This window comes from Salvia hispanica, chromosome 2 (assembly GCF_023119035.1).
Source record: "Salvia hispanica cultivar TCC Black 2014 chromosome 2, UniMelb_Shisp_WGS_1.0, whole genome shotgun sequence".
Lineage (NCBI taxonomy): Eukaryota > Viridiplantae > Streptophyta > Magnoliopsida > Lamiales > Lamiaceae > Salvia > Salvia hispanica.
Genome location: NC_062966.1, coordinates 37,519,958 through 37,543,648, shown reverse-complemented (window position 1 = coordinate 37,543,648; position 23,691 = coordinate 37,519,958). Strand labels below are relative to the sequence as shown.

Here is a 23,691-nt window from a genome sequence, read left to right as displayed (position 1 = left end):
CATTGTCCAAACTTCTTTTTTTGTTTAGGCATGCACCATTTTACCTAAAACCGTTGAATATATATACACCGACGTCATAATATTTATTTCCAATTACATCATCGAATTTTAAACTGATCTTTGCTGTTATAACTTAAACGTCATACCTAACAAAATGAAAAATACTAATAAACATAGACTTAAACTAGTACTAGTAGATCAATATTCAACTTACGTTTTCATTGTCATAATCCTTTGGAGTTTTAAATAGCCCTATGCATTCTCAAAATTAAATCGCAAACCCACTTCATACATTCACAACCTCATCTCTATCTCTATCTCTATGGTGGGCCGGGTCGGGACTGGGACTAAACCGAGGTCTAGTCGAGGGAATGCGGGCCAGATCATAAGCGGCGCATCCACATATAATAGGTAATGTGAAATTCTGTTGACATTTTCATGTTGATGTTTTTTTTTGATCTGTTGACTTTTTTAATGGTCCAGATCACGGTTTTGAGTTTGTACAATATCTAGAGTTTTCATTTCCTAATAGATAATGTGAAAGACAAATGGATTGCCAATTAATGCCTCTTTCTATTTAGTCTTTTTTTCATCAAAATTATAAGTAATGATTAAAAATTGGGCACATTATCGGATAAAAGCATATAATTTCGTTATAGTCATTTTGTCATTTTGGTACGTTCCATAGTAATAGAGTCATTTCCCGCTTTAGTAAAAGTCAACACATTTTTTCACACCTACTTTACTCTCTCTTACTCTTTTCTCTCTTCATCTCCTTACTTGATTCATTTTCCACTTTAATCTCCATTTACTTAACTCACTTAACACATTTTTTCTTAATCTCCGTGCCGAAACACCTCCATTACTATGGAATGGAGGGAGTATATAGGAGTAGTAATTTTTTCATTAATCTGCCTTTAAAAGATTTAAATTAATAAGTACTTTAATTTGATGGAGGTTTACATAATCATTGTTAGTGCATACAAAAGGATGTCATACGTATATAGCAAAGAGACAAGCTTCACTGTGGAAAAATTGAAGAGTGGTACGTACAAAGTGAAGTCAACGGAAGTCCGGAGCTGTACCTTCTACGCCGTCGGCCACCGTTCCTCCGCAGCCGGCGCCACGACCAACGTCCGCCCTCGCCGACGTTAAAAATTCTTGCTTTTTTTCATGTCGTTTATGCTTAATTTCGATTAATCCCTGTTGGTTAATCGAGAGGAGTTTGTAAGTGTTTATTTTTATGTAATAAGATGACTTCTAATTAAGGACCTTCTCCTTAACTGCGATCTGCAGCGTGTTTGCGGCGATCGAAAAGTGTTCCGGCGCCCTTCGTCGGGTCGGCGGAAATAACAGTTTCGAGTTGTGCGCGGGTTCCTCCCGTCGTCGGGCAACGCGATAACTAGGCAGCTGATAGACTACTCCGACGTCCAATGGCGGAGGGAATCCAAATTAGGATTGGTTGAATGAATGAATACAATATCTTCTAAGACTAAAATACTAGAAACAAATATCTAAACAAATATAAAATACATACGGTAAATCAAAATATAACTAAATAATTGTGATTTCTAAAGATATGATATGAGATTGTATCAACGACGCAGTTTGGTATTGTCACCTTTGATAGGATTCCAAATAGTGAGTTTAATTTAGTACTTATTTTCCAATTTCAATCCATTATTGGAGTACGAAAAGATCTTTGAATTTTTCTAAGTACGAGTATGGACTAAGGATTTATTTTGTAATGCAATCTTTGATTTAAAATTTTAAATAAGCTAATATATAGGTGTTAGGTATTTCTGACGTATTTTGGTGATTAGTAAACTGCAAATTAAAGTCTATGTGGAAATTTGATTTTTAGTACTACCAACTTGCTAAATTATTAGTAGTATTTTTTTTGTGACAACATGTGTGCCAAACTCGTTTTTGGCGGAATCCGACTAATCCTACTCGACCGGATTTGCGGATTAAGGCTGAAATACTACAAATGTTAATTAAAAAAATTACAGCGGAATCCGACTAATCCTAATCGATCAGATTTGCGGATTAAGGCTGAAATACTACAAATGTTAAGTAAAAGAAATTGCAGTGATAATGTTGTTGGGAAATAAGTATAGACAATCACAAATATACAAGAGAATAACACAATGAATTGTCTAGGAAACATTCTATGATGAGTGAGCAACTCTATTCATAAACAAAATAGTTAGTCCTAATTCTAGTCACACTAGGAAATACTACATTTCAAAAGAAAATATATTCTACGGGAATAAACCAGAGATAAAATAGGAAATAAATTGTCCCTTTTTATTCTTTTAGCTATTCAATAATTATTAAAAAAATGACCAAATAAATATGAAATCGACAACTAATCATGGTTTTTATTTTTGATGCATAGATTTTAATTATAATAATAAATATTTTATATATTTCCTTTTTATTAATATTATTGTCTAATATGATTATAATTATTTTATGAGTATAATAATGATAGATTGAAAATTCAGAATAATATTGGTACCGGTACGAATCAAATAGTTTAGGATATAATCAAATAATCACTGGTTTATTTAAGATCTTAGATTTGTAGGTATATAAAAACAATAATAACACAATCATATATTTCAATTCAACTACTTATTATTTTTAAATTTAATTTGATTTCAGAATCATATTTTTGGAAAAGGGAACTACAAACATGGAGCCTGGAGGGCTAATACGAACATGGAGGACATCATTTCCCATACTCACTTGCTCCTTGAATATCTCCCTCGCCGAAAATTGTCATGTAAAATGAGTTACTCAATTTTAATAAAGTTTTTATTAAAAAGAGAAATGATTGAACTACTTTGGAACGGCTCTCAAAGAAATACGACTCAATTACCCACGGAAGGAATGCAAATTAGCAACCACTTGGAAACCAAATTGAATGGATAGTTGAGATATGATTGCGCAACACAAATGAAGGAAAAGGGTTTAGTCATTCCACTTTATTACTTTAGTCACTATTGACCATTCCTCCTCAAATCTCTACTTGTCATGAAAGATTGGAAGTTTATTTAATTTTCCTCAATCAAAATGCAAAGTGGTAAAATCTTAGACAAAACTTGGACATCTGCCTCAATCCTTCATGACTCGTAACTCTTGATAGGTCTACGTACTAGTACATTTGTACGTGCCTAAACACAAGTTTTTAAATGCATAATCCAACATGAACAAGCGATCGACAATGCATGCCACGTCCTTATTGATACACCAAGTCCTTGAGTTTAAATGGGAGAGATATCTTGCGACGATATCTTCGGATTTGGTGGGATGCGGTTCTCGGGCTGTTGACGTCTCTTGCTGGGCTGGGCTCTGCTCGACATCCGGGCTGCTGTTGGGCCTCGGCCGGAGCAGCCGCTGCGTGAGTATGGGTCGAGTCCGTCTCACCGGGCTGCCCAGCTGTTGGCGTCTCCGGAGTGGACGCTGAGGTCCCTATCAGAGGGCCAACACGAACTTGAAGGGCATCATTTCCCATACCCAATTGCTCCTCAAGTATCTCCCTGGCCGACTCCGCGGCCGAGAGCGTGCAGTGATCCACCTCGATCACTTCAAGCGTTGGTATTTCTCCAACACCACAAGGGATCCCCTCGAGCCTCGAGCAATGCCTGATGATCAGGCGCTCGAGGCTCGGGAAATCCACACCCTCAGCCATCCAACACCTGAGATCAAGCCTCTCCAAGAGCAAGAATTTCAGCATAGGGAAGTCCCCCTCCACAGCCTCCCACTCCTCACCCACAACACTCAAATACTCCAATTTGAGCACTTCAAGATTCACCAAAGAACCTATCATACCCCTCATTTCTTCCCAAGAAATCCCACACCCCCCAAGAGTCAGCTTCTTGATCCTTAGGGGCACGCCGAACCTAATGCCTTCGACACGTTCCATCCGCGAAGATGGCACGAAGAACAGATTCAACGTCTCGAGTTTATCCAGATGGATGAGATTACCAAGCTCATATAGTGAAGGGTCATGACCAGTGTAGATAGCTTTCAGTTTCTTTAACCTTGGAAGCCTCTCAATGGCCTCTCTACTGAAGATGAAGTTTCTCACTCTTGATAGTGTTTGTAGGTTTTCTAAGACACCATAAGCAGGAGGAGACAAGGTTATGTTAAGAAACACAAGATGTCTGAGCTGTGGCATGTCCCAAATTGGCAAAGGTGCAACTACCCTATACTCATGTGGACTAAACTTAACTGATGAACACACTATCAGGCTCTGCAGATGCTCGAGTTTAGGCAGTGATGGCGGAAGCGTGCAATAGCGAATGAACCCACTCGAGAAAGCTACAAACTTGAGACGACGAAGCTGAAGTATCTCACAAGGAAAGGACTCAAAGCTCACTTCAAGAATGTGAAGTATCTTGAGCTGGTTAAAGCCAGTGAGCACCTCGCCTTTGTAAGGAGCAGCAGAAGACAGAGCGGGCCGGGGGGTTTGTGGCGTTCGCAGTCTTGAAATGGAAGCATTCGACAGATTTGGAGAACCAGAGGCGGCGCTTGTGCTTCATGCTTTCTTGAATCCTAATCATGGGGTGAAGGAATTTTTCTTCTTGAGCTTTCTTCACACATAGGTCTCTCAACAGATCATGTATGCTGCAGAATCTTGGCTTCCGGTTAGACCCTTTCGTCGACACCAGAACTAGACTTCTGTTGACGAGATCCTCCAAGTACTCTTCCCCCGCTTGTTCTAAGGTTTTCGAGTCAATTGGTTTGAGAAAGCCTTCAGCAACCCACAAGGTTATGAGGTTGAAAACTGGGATTTGGTAGTCTTCTGGGAAAGCAGCCATGGAGAGGAAACATGGCTTTAGATGATGAGGCAAATGGTTGTAACTCAAAGACAATATCTTCCATGGAAGACGCTCGTCTTCTTCTTCCTCTTCGCCTCGTGCTTCTGTCACAGCTAAACTCACATCTCTTCCGATGTTCTCCCATTGATGCTTCCTCATGTCCATCTTGAGAAGCCCTGCAACCACAACGATCGAAAGGGGAAGCCCGCGACAGCTGCTCGCTATCCATTTCCCAACACTTTCCAGCTCATCAGGGCAGTCTTCTTCGAAGACCTTCCCACGGAGAAGCTCCCAGCTCTGCTCGTCGTTCAAGAACTTCATCTGATGAAAGCAGGCGCCAGAGTTGGCATAAGCAGCCACATCGGCTAGCCTTGTGGTTATGATGATCCGGCTTCCGTTGTGATCATCGGGAAACACCATCTTCACCTCATCCCACGCCTCAGTACTCCACATATCATCCAACACAACGAGATACCTTCTCCCCTTCAAACCCTTGTACACGGCTTCGTCTACTTGCTCCAACCCCGGGGCTAGATTATTCTCAGCCATCGAACGAAGAAGGCCGCGGAGGATGCTTGGCCTTTGATGATCTTGCGATAAGGCCGTCCAAGAACGGACATGGAAGTGATACTCGATTAAGGGATCGTGGAAAAGATTAGTGGCTAGTGTCGTCTTACCAATCCCGGCCATTCCAACGAATGCAACGATCTTGAGGCTGGATGAGCCTCCGCATAACTGATCCTTGATCTCCACCATTTCATCATCGAATCCAACCATAGCCATTGGTGTGATTCTTGAGGAACCAGCATCATCAGCCTCACCAGAAGGGCGGTGATCATTCGTATGCAAAGATTCAAATTCTCGACTCTCCTTGATCAGTTCCACTTGCTGCAAAATGGATTCAACTTCATCCACCACTCTCTGAAACTCCTGATATAACTCCACGCAGCTGTCAGCCCGAACATGGCATAACTTCACACGGTTAGCAGCTCGAACATCCTTGATCCTCCTTTGCTTATCCGATAACGACAAGAACCTCCAGACGGCAGAGAGAGCTCGCCAATAACTTGTCTTGACCGTGACAGGGATAGGGACAGGGACAGTGAGAGCAGGGACAATCTGGTTCTGGACATGGAAGTCTATGATGTCTTCAGCTCGATAAGCGGCTTCTCTGATTCGTCCTTCGAGAATATGAACGACATCTCGACTTGCTGGTGGCGGATCGTTTTCGAGGAAATCTCGCAAGAAACAGAAGTTTTCATCAAGAATTGTGATTTGGTGTTTGATTGAGACGAGATTGGAAATGAAATCTTGCTGTGTTGCCTTCTTCAGCGCTTGCAAAGCAGAAAGAAGAGCAGCATACGCCATATCTGCCTCTTCTTCAACACAGTTTTGAAAATTTGCTGAAATAATCAGAACAACACAGAAAAGTAAACTCATGACATAATTATAATCAAATAACAATTGTTAAAAGTTGTAAGATGGAAAAGGTCCCAACTTTACTTAATTAAAAATTGTTTTAATGTTTTTTAATGATTGAATGGCATATTTTGAATAATTTTAAGATGGAAGGGTCTCAAATCTGAAACATTGATTATAACTCAATTCACTCACATTTTATTATAAAACCAATATAAAAAAATGGGTCTCACATTCCACTAACTTTTTCAACCAACAACTCTTTACATTTCTTAAAACTCGTACCCGGTCAAAGTGTGACTCCTAATGAGGGACGGAGGGAGTAATAAACATCTTAATTCAACAAAATCATGTAAACTATGAGTTTGTCATAGACTACATTTGAATTGAATTAAACTTTGTGATTTAAATGCTTATTATTATCTCTATTATATATTAAAATCGTATCAACTATCTAAATTTTAAATGTGAAATTCAAAGCTTATATTTTTTGCCTTTTGTAAAAAGAAATTGTGCATCGACTTTAGTCTACTTAATTTGTTCAAAATACCTATTTTCCACAAACAAGTTTTTTCAAGTGAAGCGTTTACCAAGACGTCAACGTAATATAATCCATGAGACTTTGGAAAATAGGACAAAGAAATTCATCAGCAAATTCGTAGAAACATGAAAAACAAAAGTTGAATCAAAATCATTGCATTTACACACCACTATATAAAGGAAGGCTCAATTTCAGCAAAATCTCATCACTCATCACTCATCACCTACCATTAGAGTTACACAAATCAAAGCATAGAGAAACATGAAGAAGAGTAATTTGATCATCGCATCATTTCTCATCATCTTCTTCATCATCCTCGCCACGGCGGTTCTTCCATCCGAGGCGGCTCGGGCCACTAACAAGACAATAACATTCTTACCAAAATCATATCAAAATTTATCTATACTTTTGTTTCATCATACTAAAATTTTGTGGGTGTTGTGTGCAGAGTTTCAATTTAGGGACGGGTCGTGTGGGCCTTGCTCGTGTTGCCAGGCCGACACGCCGCCTTGCTGCATCTGCGCCTGCCCATATCTGCCGTGATGCGACTAATGGAAGCGTCGCTACTAAAATAAATTTTCCTGTTTTTTACAGTCTGATTTATGTATTTTGTGTAGTGTATGTTGGCATTTATAGTTGATATGATCAAATAAATATCAAGAATCATAAAAAACTTATACTTATTGACCTCATCTGTTTTTTTTTTTTTTTTTTTTTTGTTAATGTTTTGTAACAAGAATAATTTACTACTCCATATTACTAAAAGGAAGAATAAAATTTGCACTGGTGGATCTTAACAACAAGAAGCATACCATATTATAAGCAAATATTAATTGCTTGTAAAAACACAAACTATTCAACAAAAAATTGATTGCTAATTGATAGTACTAAGGAGGTTATAAAATTATACAAAGATTGTTTGTGATTTATTGTTCAAAAATTTAAATTATACTATACTCTAACTATTCTGTGTAAATAGATTATTTAACCCTTAATAAATAATAATTAAAGGTGTTTATACTAAAATCAATGATCCATGCAATAGCATGAATTGAACAATTTCATGTAATAGTGAAAATTCACGCGAAATCAATTTTTTACCTGATGACTCGTTTGAGCCATTCATTTCAATTATTTACTTTCATGGGTCTCATCTTATGCTTTGCTCTACGGATGGTCGTTTTAATACATATTGATTATTAATTTTGTGGATTGCAAATTGATTTTGTTCCTTATTTTATTGTAGTTTTAGGTGAGGCGAACGGCTTTAAAAATGACAAACGAGTTATTTTACCTATAAGTTCTGTTGAAGAGTAACAAATTGTGAAGAATTGAAGGTTTTAGTTTATAGGGATGAGATTGATTTTAATTTTAAAGTTAATGTAGTGTATAAAGAAGTTTTAAAAATGATGAGTAATTATCCATTGTGTTTAATTCTTTATTGTGATAGATTTTTATCTTCCTACTCCATGATTTAATGTTTAAACATTATATTATGTGATTTATTTCAAATTTATTATGCTTCAATGTTGATTTGTATAGATTTTTTATTCTCATATAACTAAAATTGTTACTCATATTGTTCATTGTTAATATTAATTCTAATTTTGTTTAATTAATTTAAAATTAAAAATTAATATTTTAAAAATATATTAATCTGTGCATAGCACTCCAAGTTTAAAATTAAAAATGTTGTTTGGATCATGACATTTTTATAATATACTACTTATATTAGAAGATGAAATTAAAATTACATAATTTCAAGCCGGCCAAAGTAACATTTTGACGTCGGCATACATTTATTTAAAAGAAAATTATATACTATAAATGTAAATAAAGAGTTAAATTTTGATTTCAATATGATCAGATCTCATTTCAGTGAGAAGGCAAACACGTTTGGCAACTTATACAACAACTTTTTTTTTTATAATTATGATCCGATTTATAAAATTAAAATAAATATATTTTCGAGTTGTTGGTGCTCTTGAATTCAGAGGGTCGACATCAATGCAATTCTTTATTTTTATACAGTATTTAAAATATCTTGTAAATTTGAAGGCATAGTCAACTTTCTTGCTAATTAAATAATACTACAAAGAAAACAAGACGTAATTTAATCAATCAACGCAAGGTAGAAATAAAATCCAAAACTTCACATTCAACTAATTAAACTGCTTATTTTTCGTGGAAAACTGGACATCATTGGAAAATTATTTTCTTAATTAATTACTATATTATTGCAATAATTTCTTCAACTACGCATATAAATACATCTTTCTTGGCTCTAGCCTCCCAAAGAAGCAGACACATTACAGTTTTTAATTATAATTTCAAACTAATTTTCAATGGCAAACAATATTTTGAAGTCGTTCATGGTGATTCTCTTCCTCTCCGTCGTCGTTTTATCTCCCATCTTGCCAACTACCGATGCAGCTCGATTTGCAGCTGGTAATTAATATCTCATCAATTCGATAATTTTTGTTTTCTTTGAAGTAAATAATCAATTTTGTCTTATAACTTTAAAAAAAATTTGTTAATAAAAATGTCTTAACCTTAATTACGAGAATTGCAGAAAAGTACTTAACGTTTCAATTTTAGCTTTAAAATGACCTGAATAAAATTCCGCGGGACATTTATTTTTTTGCAATTATCTTGAAGTTGTGACATTTTTGTTAAACCACTGACAAAATCGAACATTTATTCATGTTTATAATTTTATATCATGTGATATTTATTTATTACAATTTAAATTAATTTGTATAATAATAACACAGATGTGGTGGAGAGGGAGCCTATATGCCCACAGTGTTTATGCTGCGAACCCCCACCACCGGGGTCGTGTTGCAAGTCATGTTGTGCGTCTATTTCCGACCTGCTTCGGTAGATACTGCCAATGGATCTCCATAATGCCCTTTGTTAAAATCTTACTTAAAATAAAATGTAAGCTCGATATCAATAAACATTTACGAATAAATAACTTATTTTATACTATGTTTTTCGTTTGTCACCCATTAATAGTGTCGATCATCGCACTACATATATGTCTTCTGAGGATCGCATCCATATTATTCATTCTGTGTCCGAACACATAAGTTATGCTTGATGGATTCGATATTGTTCGTTTATGATGGCTCAAATACAATAAAACGCCAAAATAATGTTTTAAAAATGGGTCTCTTTTAGTTTATAGTCACAAAAATTACATTCTACTCAATTCATTCGACTCGATTTGATTAACAAATTCGAACCAATTACAACACAATAACTAATATCATCAACGAGTTCAATTCAATTGATAAATTGCTTCCTTTCCAATCAATAGTAGAGGAGGGGCTAATTAACATATGTATGTGACTCTGTATTAACACACACCATTATTCAAAAATTAGTGCTTGCAATGATGGGCCGATCTCTTGTTGAATCAATATTCTCACTTTCTAGTGCAAAATTCTCAGCCCACCACGATTTGAAAACTAAAATCAATAAGAGAGTTGCGACTTACTACTAATTTTTTATTACAAACTTATCATAACAAAATCAAATTAAATCGGACTATTGTGAATTGTACCATACACAAGTACAACAATCCTTTGATAAATACTACTAACATTTAATATTTGATAAATACTAGTAGTAACAATTAAAATGAATAATTAAAATGAATTATATACGGAAAATGAGATAGGATGTGAGATAGGCTGATGAGCTGGAGATTGTCTGTGAGATATCACTGATGATGTGGCAGGATGAAATTAAAGATAGGAGTGAGATGGGTTGATGCTATTGTAAATGCACTTAGACGGTTATCTTTATTTTAATATTTAAAATATCTTTAAACATATAGTCAACTATCTTCCTCATATTATAGGACATTAATTTATAAATAATAGAAGAATTTTCTTCCTTGAAGTCCAGTTAAATTAATCCACGTTGAAGATGCTACGTAGTAACAAAGAAAAACAAGGCAATTTAATTAATCAACGCAAGCTAGATATAGATCCAGAACTCCACATTCGACTAATTAAATTGCTTATTTTCGTGGACATCATTGGAAAATTTATTAATAAGTACATTTATTATAACAATATTTTCTTCAACTACGAGTATAAATACACCTTTCCAGCCTCCCAAAGAAGCAGGCATATATACATTACAGTTTTTAATTATACAGTAATTTTAAACTAATTTTCAATGGCAAACAATATTTTGAAGTCGTTCATGGTGATTCTCTTCCTCTCCGTCGTCGTTTTATCTCCCATCTTGCCAACTACCGATGCAGCTCGATTTACAGCTGGTAATTAATATCTCATCAATTCGACATATTTTTGTTTATTTCCAGTAAATAATCGATTTTATCTTTCACTTTAGTATTTTAATAAAAAAAATTGTCTTAACCTTAATTAATTACAAGAATCGCAAAAATGTACTCAACATTTCAATTTTTGCTTAAAAGTGATCTGAAAAAAAAAATTTCCGCGGGACATTTTAAGTTAAATAGATATTTTTTGCAATTATCTTAATGACATTTTTGCCCAACTACGGACAAAATCGAACATTTACCCATATTCATATTATGTGATATTTTTTTATTACTTTTTAAATTTAATTTGTATATATATAACACAGATGTGTTGGCGGGGGGCCCCATATGCCCGGCTTGTGTATGCTGCAAACCTCCACCACCGGGGTCGTGTTGCAAGTCATGTTGTTCATCTCCTACTTTCCCTAGTTCAGTGGAGACTGCCAATGGAACTCCATAATTTCCTTTGTTATGATCTTAGTAAGTTCGATATCAATAAACGTTTACAAATAAATAAATTATTATACATCTGTTTTTCATTCGTCATCTGTTGATAATGTCGGTTGTCGCACTACTTATGCCTTCCGATGATGGCATCCAAATTATTCATTATACGTCGAACGCATAAGTTCTGTTTGATGGATTTTCGATATTATATTGATCGTTTATAATGGCTCAAAATAGTAAAAAGCCTAAAACGATGTTTTAAAAGTGGGGCTCATTTTAATTTATAGCTACAAATTTTGCATTCCTTCATATGTGTTGAAATAATCAATTTTCTAGTGAAATTAATCCACGCTGCAACTGGTAACAAAGAAAACCAACACGTATGTAAATTAATTCATCAACGCAAGAAAGAATTAAATCCAAATTTCAACACTGAATTAGATAATTAAACTGCATGTTTTCGTGGACATCTTGAAATGTTCAAAATTATAGCAATAATTTCTTCAACAACGCATATACACACACATTCTATCCTCCAAAAAGATGCAGAAATATATTTGTTAGTACAAACCTATCCCACATCGGACATTTGAGGGAAGTTGGAAAGTGTATATAATTCATGTTCACCCCTAATTAGTTTGAGGTTTTTTGGGAGTGGCCCAAACACAAATCCATGCGGGCTTGACCTAAAGCGGACAATATCAAACTAATGTTTGCCAACGCCAACAATACTATTTTGTAAGTAAAGTAGAGGGTGAGAAAAAATAGAGAAAGTATTGTTTTTATATTTAGAAATATGTCAAAATTTTTGAAAAGGAAAATTTATCAGTTAAAGTAGGACGTGGGACGTATAATGTACAGTAGATATGCACATAGAGATGAATAATTCTAATAGGTTATTATGGCCTCGAAAATTGCACAAATACATCAGTTCAATTCAGAATGAAAGGGCAGAGCAAAGGTCATTAGTTATATGACGTGTTGGAAATTGATGAAATATTAACAATGGAATATGGAAGGCCTCTAACTTTATCATAAAAAGTAGAAACGGTCTAAATGCCAGTGGATTGCGAAAGACCTCTAATTTTAAAATTATAAAATCCAATATACTCCTAGAAACATCAAATTAGGTAAATTATTAAAAAAATCTGGTACGTACTACTAATAAAATTTCAACAATTTTTGAAGAGTCACATAGCTTTAACAAAAAATAACGTATATATAAACTTTTTTTGGATTATCTCATTATAATGTATCAATTTCGCCATTTAGCAAAAACACAACGTCTATGATTAATATAGTACTCCCTCTGTCTCCGATTAATTATCACTTTTTAACTAGGTACGAGTTTTAAGAAATATAAAGAAAAGTTTGTTGAAAAAAGTTAATGTAATTAATGTGAGACCCACTTTTATGTAATAACCGCTCGTTTGTTTTCGTTCGGCTTATGTTGTAAGGGTTCACCAACATGGAATTGTGTCACTCTCTTGTTGCGACAAATTAAATAAGAACTCGTTACCTTGTGTTGCTTAAGTGCCGTTTAAAAAAAAAAAGAAATAAATAATAATCAATGAATGAATAAATAGAGTTGGGATGAACTAAAACTACTCCATTACTATTTACGAGCCATAACTAACGAGAAAGAAGATGAAGAGTTCGTTTTCTAGCTAAGAAAATGCAACTACTATCAAATACACTCTAGCTTACATAGTGAAATACATGGGAAGTAAGAATTTAAGAAAAAGGAAATGTGAATGCTAGTACACAAATTTACAAGTATGGGCTAAAAGGCTAAGAGCTAAGGCCGACTCTTTTACTACACGTTGGGCCTCTTCTTTTCCGAGCCCAAGCCGCACACCACCGCGACCCCACCCGGTCAGCCGGTGAGCCAAGGCAGCGAGCCTACCTCCCGGGACAGTTGGGTGGCAGCCAAGCTGTCTCTTTCTCCTGCAAAAGACAAACAAGTAAATTAGATGCAAGGGGAACAAGAGGGAAATTGAGGAGTATTAAAGCAGCCAACAGATTTCACTTAAGGAAGAAGACAATAATACCTTTGTTAGAGTAGACCAAAAGACTTGCCAAAGGAAGCAAAGTCAGTTTGAACTCCCCTGCTCCCAACAGCCCTGCATTTCTCTCGCTGTACCTGCAAGGAGATCAAACAAAATGTATTAATGCAAGAGTACTTATGCTAGACACAACACCAAGCTAAATTAAATAAAAGGGGTGGTGGAGAATCAACAAAAAGGATTGTGGCAGCAATATACCCTTAGTATACCATCAAAATTTCAGTTAAAGTTTGCTGCAAAAGATCAAAGAGAGAGGGATATGTTGCTGGATAGAGACAAGAGTTTCAGCAGCCTCATTTAAGGCTTACAAGTACACAATCAGCCTATAAAAATCCTCCCCACACCACATTCGAACTTCCCCCCCCACACTCCTCAAAATAATCAGCAAAACTTAGAGAGAGTTAGAAAGCTTGGTGCCTTAGGAGCTGATCTCAAGCAGCAACAAGGGCAACCTCATTCCTTCACTACATCAAGAGGTAAACACCCCAACACCTTGAGAAGGGGCTAGGGTTTCTTGTTGATTTGGGATTTTTGTTCCAAAGAGAGAGAGGGAGATCCGATAGATTTGGGGGGGGGAGGCATAATTCCTCCGGCGGCGCGAGGGAGGCGCCGACCGGAGCGGCTAGCGGCGGATGGCGGGAGGCGCCGCCGGTCTTCTCCTCCAAGCTAGGGTTCTGTTTTGTGATTGAGTTTTAAGAGGGGGGGGGGGGGAGTAGCCGATAGTTTAAAAAAAAAAAAAGGAGGAGTATTGGGTTGTTTCTGTGTTGGGCCTCCCTTAATTTTATCTGCTGGGCCCTAAAATTTTGTTTGGGCTGCATTTTATTTTGGGCCATCAACTAAATAAAGTATAGACTAGGAATTTAATTAAATCTACCGATTTAATTAATACTCAAGAATTTTAGAACTCCTCCAGAAAATTTAGAAAAAAAAATATATGAGCACGCACTTAGGATGCATCCACGTTTAAGCTTAATTAATTTATCAAAGCCTGATTAGAGATTATGTCTTTTACTAAAGGGGCGTCTACGAACGTCGTCTAAGGCCAAGTTAAGGAAATTACGGAAGGAGCGTTAGCTTTTGAGGTGGGCATTTCTTTAAAAATATGAACTTGCCTTTTTATGATGATGAGAAAATTTTGCTACTTAAGTTTTGTCATGCCACTTTATGTTTTTATGGATTACCTATCTGCTTGGCTATGCCAATATATGTTAAATCGAATTCGGGTCCCAGTAGGGCCGCAAACCCTACTCGGACTAGTGTACACATAAGGGGACCGTGAGCTAACAAAAGGGGTTGGCCGGTCCAGTGACCGTCGTGGAATGTGGCCACATTCCCGATTCACACGATGTTCAGATACGGTAGATCTATGTCATATGATTGCGCAATCAACTTTATGAAATGAAAAGGATTTTAGTGACACGGGCCTTTCAAGTTAAAACCCCGTGTTCACTCAACGGGCTGGCAAAACTCTTTATGAAAATTATATTTCGGCATTGTGCTCACTGAGTATATCAAATACTCAGCCCTGTATATTTCTTTTCTAATGTGCAGGTTGAACGTGGACGGGCAGACGATGGTGTTGGGAGTAAAATTTTAAATAAGTCTTTAGGTAGCCCAGGGTAGTATGTCTCCATACATACTACCTTGTCTTGGACATTTCCGCTGTGATAAGATTTTAAAATAAGAATTTGTGAACCCAGGAAGCACTCTGATTTTATGTTGTCCTAATTCACTTTCGCCTGTGAGACTATTATCCTAGTTTTCATCTTATAAATCATGCTCACTCTATCCCTTTGTTTCTAATATGTTATTTAAAGCACGTATAGAGGCAGTCACTCCCACATAGGAAGTTGTGGTCGTGACAATTATCGAGGGTTCGACTGAAATGGAAAAGATTGACAATTAATCGGGGACAAAGGGAGTAGCAGGAGCAACTTTTAATTTATTATGAGCCCTAGTATCATATACTCCCTCCATCCCGGATAATTCGGGTCACTTTGACTAGGCACGGGTTTTAAGAATTGTAATGGAATGTGGGTTGAAAAAGTTAATGGAATGTGGGTCCTACCTTTATATATTAGTTTTATAATAAAATGTGAGTAGGAATGAGTTAGTGGAACATGAGATCCACTACCAAAAATGGTAAAAGTGAAATGGGACAAATTATATGGGACGGACCGAAATGGAAAACTGAGACGAATTATCCGGGACGGAGGGAGAAATTTGGAGTATAAAAATTGCAATCCTCCTTCATGCATTCACTATCTCGTTTCAATATTTTCTCTCTTTCATATATAAAGAGATAGATATGGCGTCCAGTAGCTCTAAGTCTAGGATGAAAAGGGGGAGTACAAGCTATGGCCGCGGCAGCAGCTCTGTCGTCAGAAGCAATCCTCGCTTACCTTCAGTCCGTAACGGCGCTCGTGGTCGAGCGCCACTTCCTCAGCAACATAATGTGTTTGTCCAGCAGAATGTGTCTGTTCACCGTCAGACAAGGAATGTGTTTGTTCAGCAGAATCTGCTCAGCCTCCGGTTGCGGCTGCTCGGCCTTTGATTGCGGCTGCTCGGCCTCCGGTTGCGGCTGCTCGGCCTTTGATTGTGGATGCTCAGCCTCCGATTGTGGCTGCTCGGCGTCTGATTGCGGCTGTTCAGCGTCCACCTTATTATTTTAGGCTTTTGATTCCTATTGTTAACTCGTCCACTTATCAAATATCACTATTAGCAGCAATGATGGTTTAGTGTTTGTTCACACTAAACAATCCATGAAATTTAAGTGCAGCTATATTATGACGTAAATTTGGATCTTTGATTATGTTAGTAAGAGCATCATCAACACTGGACTTCCGCCGGGCGTCGGACTGCCGTCCCCGACGTCCGCCATTGTGCGAGGAAGAGGGGCGGACGGACGTCCCATGCGGACACGGGAGTTCCGCGGGTATATCGCGACGGCGGCGGGACGTCTGCCGCTGTGGCATGCGGACGGACGTCCTCCGATAATTTTTTTTTTTTTTATTGCGGGAAGGCTATGAGATGTCCGCCACTGTGGCAGGGAATGCTATGGGATGTCCTTATGACGTGGCAGAGCTGGGAAGACTATGAGATGTCTTTGATGGCGTGGCAGAAGGTGTTTTTGAGAAGTCTGTCGGGAAGGCTATGGGACATCCGCATGCATTGAGGATGCTTTAAGGAAAAAAAGTAGAACTCCTACTAAACCAAAAGTAGTTTCTTCAAAATATGTAATTTTAATTTTACTTTCATCTTCTACTCATTAAAGTTCATCAGATGATCACACAACTAAAAGAACATAACACAGAGCGACAAACCAAATTTATCGGTGGTGATCATATTTAATGTGATGTAATAACAATGAAATTTAGCTGAATTTTGTCGCTAATGGGAAAAATTCACCAACTATTTAAGTTCGTAAAATATCAAGTTTTGAGCTTGTGAGATAAAACAAATTTTTGGGATGTTTTGTGATGTTAGGCACCAATATTCTTATTTTTTACATGCATACTTCAAAATTTAGATAATTTTGTTAAAATGTGAAAACATTGTGATAAAATCAAATATTTACCCTTGTTTGTAGTATTTATGTGATACTTACTACATACGTCCTACAGTAAGAGTCACATTTGGTATGGGCACAAGTTTTAAGAAATGCAAAGAATATTGGGTTGAAAAGGTTAATGGAATATTGAACTTATTTACTATTTATGGTAAAAGTGAAATGTGACTCTTAGGAGGTGTTTGGTTGACAAGACTAAATCTCATGATTAAATATGTATCATGTTTGGTTCATAAGATTGACCCCCTCAACTTAATCCTAGATGGATAGTCTCATGATAATTAGTCATAGCCTCCCCCCTCCAACTAAAATAATCCCACAACTTAATCCTAGATGGATAGTCTCATGATTATTAGTCATGATGACCGAACGCCACCTTATTGTATAACATAGAGTTGTTTATGTTGTGAACCCTCTCCACATGGGTCGTATTGCAAGAGTTGTTTGCTTCCTTCTAACCCGGGTGCAATAGTTGAGACTAGCAATGGATCTCCTTAACACTCTTTGTTATCCTCTTAATGAAAATAAAATGTAAGATTGATATCAATAAATATTTACAAAACAAATTACTTATTTCACTTTTGTTCTTCGTCCATTGTTTACTAGCAATTGCTTATACTACATTGTAAGGATGACCAATATATTCTACACTGTGTTCAATCCCAAAAATTTTGTTTAGTTGAATTCGTTTTAGCTCATTTGTAATGGCTCAAGTGGGCTTCATTTATTGTATAGCCACAAAAATTGTGACTAAAAACTTTTGAGTCATTTGAAGTGGCCAAGCTTGAGTTTTGTAGCAACACCCAATTTGAATGACATCTCCATCTGCTGGTGGTGGATCGTTTTCGAGGAGATATTGCAATAAACAGAATTTTTGCTCAAGAATTGTGATTTGGTGTTTGACTGAGAAGAGACCCTAAAGCTGAATTCAATTATGGCTGCTAAGATTAATATTTGGTTAGTGGTTGGGTTAGTCACTGATTAGGAGAGTATTATTAAGTCGTGCACTTATCTCTTGCAATAACAATTAGTAAGTCCTAACTTCGACCACTAGCTGCATGTAGTAGGTGCGATCGAAAGCTTAGTCTCATTAACAAAATAGTACTAAAAACTAAGAAATTGTAATTAAAGACCAAGACTCTTGAAGTGTGGATTTTTCGTTTTCCCAGAGTTACGTTAATGAAATTATAAATAGCAATTTTCCCAGACTATAATTGTGGTCTCTATTGGATCAATTAAAATTTGTAGTGGTTGGGTCTAAAGGGTAAATTTGTCCGTTTAATTGGCGGGATTTGACGTTTAAACAACGAAAAATAATAAAAATAGACTCAAACAGTAGTAGTTCAATTCGACGTTATTATAATCTTCTAGAGCTCCGAAATAGTCAAGTGCTTTTCCTAAATAAATAGCCAGTGCATTTTCTCATAAATTATCACTCTCTACCTTGAATTCGATATATCGTCTAGGTTGAATAAAGCAGGGATCAGTAGAGGGAAGACGAGCCGAATGGGGGCTGGGACTAAAACGGGGTCCAAACCAGGATACTCGAACCGGGTGGTGACTGTGACTGAATCGGTGATCCGTACAACTACAAGGGCTTCGAGGTGGATAGGCAGCGGATATAGGTAATGTAAAAAATCAAATTGATAGATATGCATTAATTTTCTATTTATTCTTGTTATTGTACTTCTTTTTAATTATTGCTACCGTTAAAATCTCTTAAATCCTATCCTATATATTGACTTGGTGATGATCATATCTTATGTGTTGGTGCATGCAGAATCTCATACCGCAGAACCTCGATCACTGTGGCGAAATCGAGGAGTGGTATGTGTAGGATTTTGACGGAAGTTCGCAGCTATTGCTACTCCGCCTTCAACAGAGCCGGCAATCGTTCCTCGAGCCGCCCTCGACGGGGCTAAAAAGAATATGAAGAACAACAAATACAACTAATCTTGTTGGGTATTTTCGGAATATTCCGATGAATCCCTGTTAATTAATCTAGCTAGTTTGTATGTAATATGAGTAAATCAATCTATTTTAATTCACTTTGATCGGTGTACTACGTGGGTTTGGTATTTTCCAATTTCGTAGCATTACTTAAATTACATTATCCAGTCAAAGAAATTAAAGGTTTTATGGAACATAACCATGTGATCTAATGGTATCATAGAGTATTAACTATTTAAATTATTTACTAAGTACATATTAGGTATTTTTGACGTGTTTTGTAATTAGTAAACTGTCATGTCTATGTCGTGGAAATTTGAGTTAAGGTAACTACTTGTTTTAAATTCTATAATGGGGTTTGGATGATTTACAGTAATTCCCTTATTGACTTCTTTATCATTTGGTATCAATCAATGTTTTAAAATCGGACCGGTGAGCGAACCGGCAAAGTTACTAATTCACGGTTCAACCGGTCGAACTGGTTTAACTACGTGGGTTTGGTATTTTCCAATTTCGTAGCATTACTTAAATTACATTATTATTGATCATATTCTTTATGAATCCTTTGGTATCAATAGTAAATTTCCATGGGTCGTCCGACAAATTAACCGTTATGACGTCGGCATACATTTATTTAAAAGTGAATAAAGAAGTTAATTAGGATTTCAATATGAGATCTCTTTTCATTGAGAGCAATCACATTGCCCTAATGGTAGAGTAGTAAAATAAATTCCGATCAAGTAAGACTTTATCTACTATATTTGTTTCGTTGCTATAAGTCATTCATTACTCATGACTCATTTCATACTCTTAACTCATACATCATTGTTGTGATTGATTGTTTCTTGTTGGTGGTTGTTTGGTTGTCGAGTGTTCTTTTTAGATTTTTTTTTTTAAGAGGATCGTCAATGGCTGAGTTCAAGAGCTGGGTAATGGCTAGTTGCCAGGCTAGTTACCAGCGAACTTCCAAAGCTGGGTAATGGCTAGTCAACTTGCCAGGTCCACAGGGGAAATTAATCCCAGGTTGCGCCTCCCAGGGTCGAACTCGTGACCTCCAGGATATGGACGCGGTATCCTTGCCCCTTTACCGCTAGATTTGGTTGTTTGTTGTGGTTGTTCGATGTGCTTGGTGTGTTGGTTTTATGGTAATTCTTTATTTTGAGGATATTTGTATTTGTTCTTGCTAATAGTATAGGACATTAATCTTAAGTCGTTCGTTTCAGCCATTAATCTTAGGCAAAAATCCTAAACGAAGTATTATTTTTATATTTAAAATATCTAGAAAATTTGAATATATAGTCAACTATCTTGCTAATAGTATAGGACATTAATTTATAAATAATAGAAGTGATCAATTTTCTCCCTTGAAGTCCAGTTAAATTAATCCACGTTGAAATATTTAATTAATCAACGCAAGCTAGAAAGAGATCCACATTCAAATTTCAACTAATTAAACGTAACTGCTTATTTTCGTGGGCATCATTGGAAAATTTATTACTAATTGCAATTATTATAGCAATTATTTCTTCAACTTTGCATATAAATACACCTCTCTAGCCTCCCAAAGAAGCAGGCATATATTACAGTTTTTAATTATACAGTAATTTTAAACTAATTTTCTATGGCACACAATATTTTGAAGTCATTCGTGGTGATTCTCTTCCTCTCCGTCGTCGTTTTATCTCCCATCTTGCCAACTAGTGATGCAGCTCGATTTACAGCTGGTAATTAATACTATATCTCATCAGTTCGACAAATTTTAGTTTTCTTTATTTTGATTTATCACTTTAGCATTTTAATGAAAAAATGACTTAAATTTAATTAATTACGAGAATCGCAAAAAAGTGCTCAACATTTAAATTTTTGCTTAAAAATGATCTATAAAAATCCACGGGACATTTGAAGTTAAATGGCACGGGGTTTTAGGAGTTATTGGTTAAAGTGTTTAATTGGAGAGAGAGAAGGTGAATGTAAGTATTAAAGTAGAGAGATAAAGAAAGATGAATATTTTAATAGGAGTGAGAAAAAGTGGTTGAGTTAAATGGATATTTTTTTGCAATTACGGAGGGAGTAATATTTTTTTGCAATTACCATATTCATATTATGTGATATTTTAAATTTAATTTGTATAACGCAGATGTGTTGGTGGGTGGTCCCATATGCCCCACTTGTGTATGCTGCACACCCCCACCACCGGGGTTGTGTTGCAAGTGTTGTTCATCTCCTATTGTCCTTAGTTCGTTGGAGACTACCAATGGATCTCCGTAACGTCCTTTGTTATGATCTTACTTAAAATAAAATGTAAGCTCGATAGTTTACATATAAATAACTTATTTCAGAGATATGTTTTTCATTCGTCATCCATTGATAATGTCGGTCATCGCACTGCTTAGGCCTTCCGAGGATGGCGGCATCCAAATTATTCATTCTCAGCCCGAACACATTCTGTTTGATGGATTCGATACTGATCCTTTACAATGGCTCAAAACATTGAAAAGCCTAAAACGATGTTTTAAAAGTAATAGCTGCAAAAATTGCATTCTTTTATATGTGTTGAAATTAGGGGTGGGAATTCGGTCGGTTTGGTTCCGGCCGAACCAATTAGTCAGTTAATCGACTCTCAATTTTTTCTGAAATACAGAATTGAAACCGAACCCTTTGTCGGTTCGGTTCCTCAAGGAATCGATCGGTTCGGTCTTCGGTTCCAACGAGAACCGAACTCAAGTACAATATAATACATTAAGTAATAAGTCGTGAAATCAAAAGGACAAAAACCATGATTCCATTCCATCATCAAAAACCAAAATTCCAACAAAGTTTACAATAACTAAGTCCAAAATTAATTCATCAACGCAAGCAAGAATTAAATCACAATTTCAACACTGAACTAGATAATTAAACTGCATGGAATAACTAATTAATTAAATGTTCAAAATTATAGCAATAACTTCTTCAACAACGCATACACATACATACACATTCTATCCTCCAAAAAAATGCAGAAATATATTACAGTTTTGAATTTCTAACTATTTCTAATGGCAAGCACTACACGAGTACTACAAACAAAACTATATCTAACAATATTTGAAAATGCCTATGGCAAATTTGAACGAAATAAAGATATAAAATCAATTCACAAACACATTTCATAAATATAACATAATGTTACTTAATTAAACTTGAATATAAGTAATTTTACTTGCATCTTCTAACGAGAGTTCATCGGACAACTACAAATTAAACACCCCAGATCAACAAAGCAAACCGAGAACGATCCTCTTCTACACCCGTGGTCCAGTAACCGAGCCACTAGGTTTGGTTAATCACACACGTAGCCATGGTTCTTCATCTTCCACGGGTTGGCTTATCTTTATTTTTATATTTTTAATATCTTAAAATAGTCAACTATCTTGACATTAATTAAAATAGTCAACTATCTTTATTCCTTTCTTATCTTGGTACACTGCTTTCCACGTGAAGAGGAGCCAATTTTCCAGTGAAATTATTCAATGTTGAAATTGAAATATAGTTTAGTACTTAGTAGTAACAAAGAAAAACAAGCCGTAAGTTAGTTTAAGAAATAAATGCAAAACTTCAACATTCAACTAATTGGACTGCTTATTTTTTGACACCATTGGATAACTAATTAAAATTAGTATTATAGCAATAATTCCTTTAAAAAAACGCATATAAATACACCTTCTTGCCTCCCAAAAGAAACAGATATATATTTAATTTCAGAATAATTACAATGGCAAACAATCTTTTGAAGTCGTTCTTGGTGATTCACTTCCTCTCGGTCGTCGTTTTATCTCCCGTCTTGCCAACAAGCGATGCAGCTCGACTTGTTGCCGGTGATGGTAATTAATATCTCATCAATTCGACAATTTTCTGTTTTTCATCTGGATAGATATTCAATTTTATCTTATCATTTTAGTGTTTTAACGAGTTTCAATCATAGAAAAGTTGCAAAAAGACACCCAACATTTCAATGTTCGCTGTAAAATACCCATAAATTTTTGGACTAAATTGTGTCCTTGTATGTGCATGCTTGCACACTTCTTCATGTGTGCATATATCTTTGCAGGGGCAATTTTGCTGATTTTTTGCGTGGCAATTTAAACAAAAAAATGAAACATTTGATATTTTTTTATGTATTATATACTACAAAATTGAGATATTTTTGTTAAAATGTGAAAACATTGTGATAAAATAGTATATTAACCCTAATTCGCATATACATGTGTGATACTTTATTTATTACTTTTTAAATTTAATTCGTGCTCTGCATAACATAGAGTTGCTTCTGAAGCCCAATGTGTGCCCGATTTGTTTATGCTGTGAACCCTCTCCACATGAGTCGTGTTGCCCGTGTTGTTTGCTTCCTTCTGAGCCTGGTGCAATAGATGCTAGCAATGGATCTCCGTGACACCCTTTGTTATACTCTTACCGAAATAAATGCATGCTTGATATCAATAAATATTTACAAAATAAATGACTTATTTCACTTTTATAAGGATGACAACGATATTCTACACTGTGTTTGATTCCACAAGTTTTGTTTC

General features: G+C 36.0%; 1 protein-coding gene, 3 long non-coding RNA genes and 1 pseudogene across 5 annotated transcripts; 3 read left to right on the top strand and 2 right to left on the bottom strand.

Moving 5' to 3' along the window:
- The first annotated feature begins 184 nt into the window (after positions 1-184).
- On the top strand, positions 185-1,283 carry LOC125207779. The gene is made up of 2 exons (XR_007174019.1): positions 185-411; positions 978-1,283. It is a non-coding gene; the product is annotated as an uncharacterized LOC125207779 (long non-coding RNA).
- Positions 1,284-3,166: 1,883 nt separating this feature from the next.
- LOC125206931 lies at positions 3,167-6,231 on the bottom strand (annotated as a pseudogene).
- A 2,869-nt stretch (positions 6,232-9,100) lies between these two features.
- Positions 9,101-9,783, top strand: LOC125207780. Its single transcript, XR_007174020.1, has 2 exons — positions 9,101-9,240; positions 9,567-9,783. It is a non-coding gene; the product is annotated as an uncharacterized LOC125207780 (long non-coding RNA).
- Positions 9,784-13,133: 3,350 nt separating this feature from the next.
- On the bottom strand, positions 13,134-14,001 carry LOC125204335. The gene is made up of 2 exons (XR_007173536.1): positions 13,591-14,001; positions 13,134-13,486 (listed from the first exon to the last, which is right to left on the bottom strand). It is a non-coding gene; the product is annotated as an uncharacterized LOC125204335 (long non-coding RNA).
- A 6,713-nt stretch (positions 14,002-20,714) lies between these two features.
- On the top strand, positions 20,715-23,628 carry LOC125208512. Of its 2 annotated transcripts, none has more exons than XM_048108148.1 (3): positions 20,715-20,847; positions 21,261-21,387; positions 23,439-23,628. In XM_048108148.1, exons 1-3 carry the CDS (start codon positions 20,745-20,747, stop codon positions 23,530-23,532), a joined length of 324 nt encoding a protein of 107 aa, XP_047964105.1. In that variant the 5' UTR covers positions 20,715-20,744; the 3' UTR covers positions 23,533-23,628. The 2 variants fall into 2 exon arrangements, with proteins under 2 accessions (XP_047964105.1, XP_047964106.1); XM_048108149.1 differs by having other exon boundaries at positions 23,425-23,628.
- Positions 23,629-23,691: the final 63 nt, after the last annotated feature.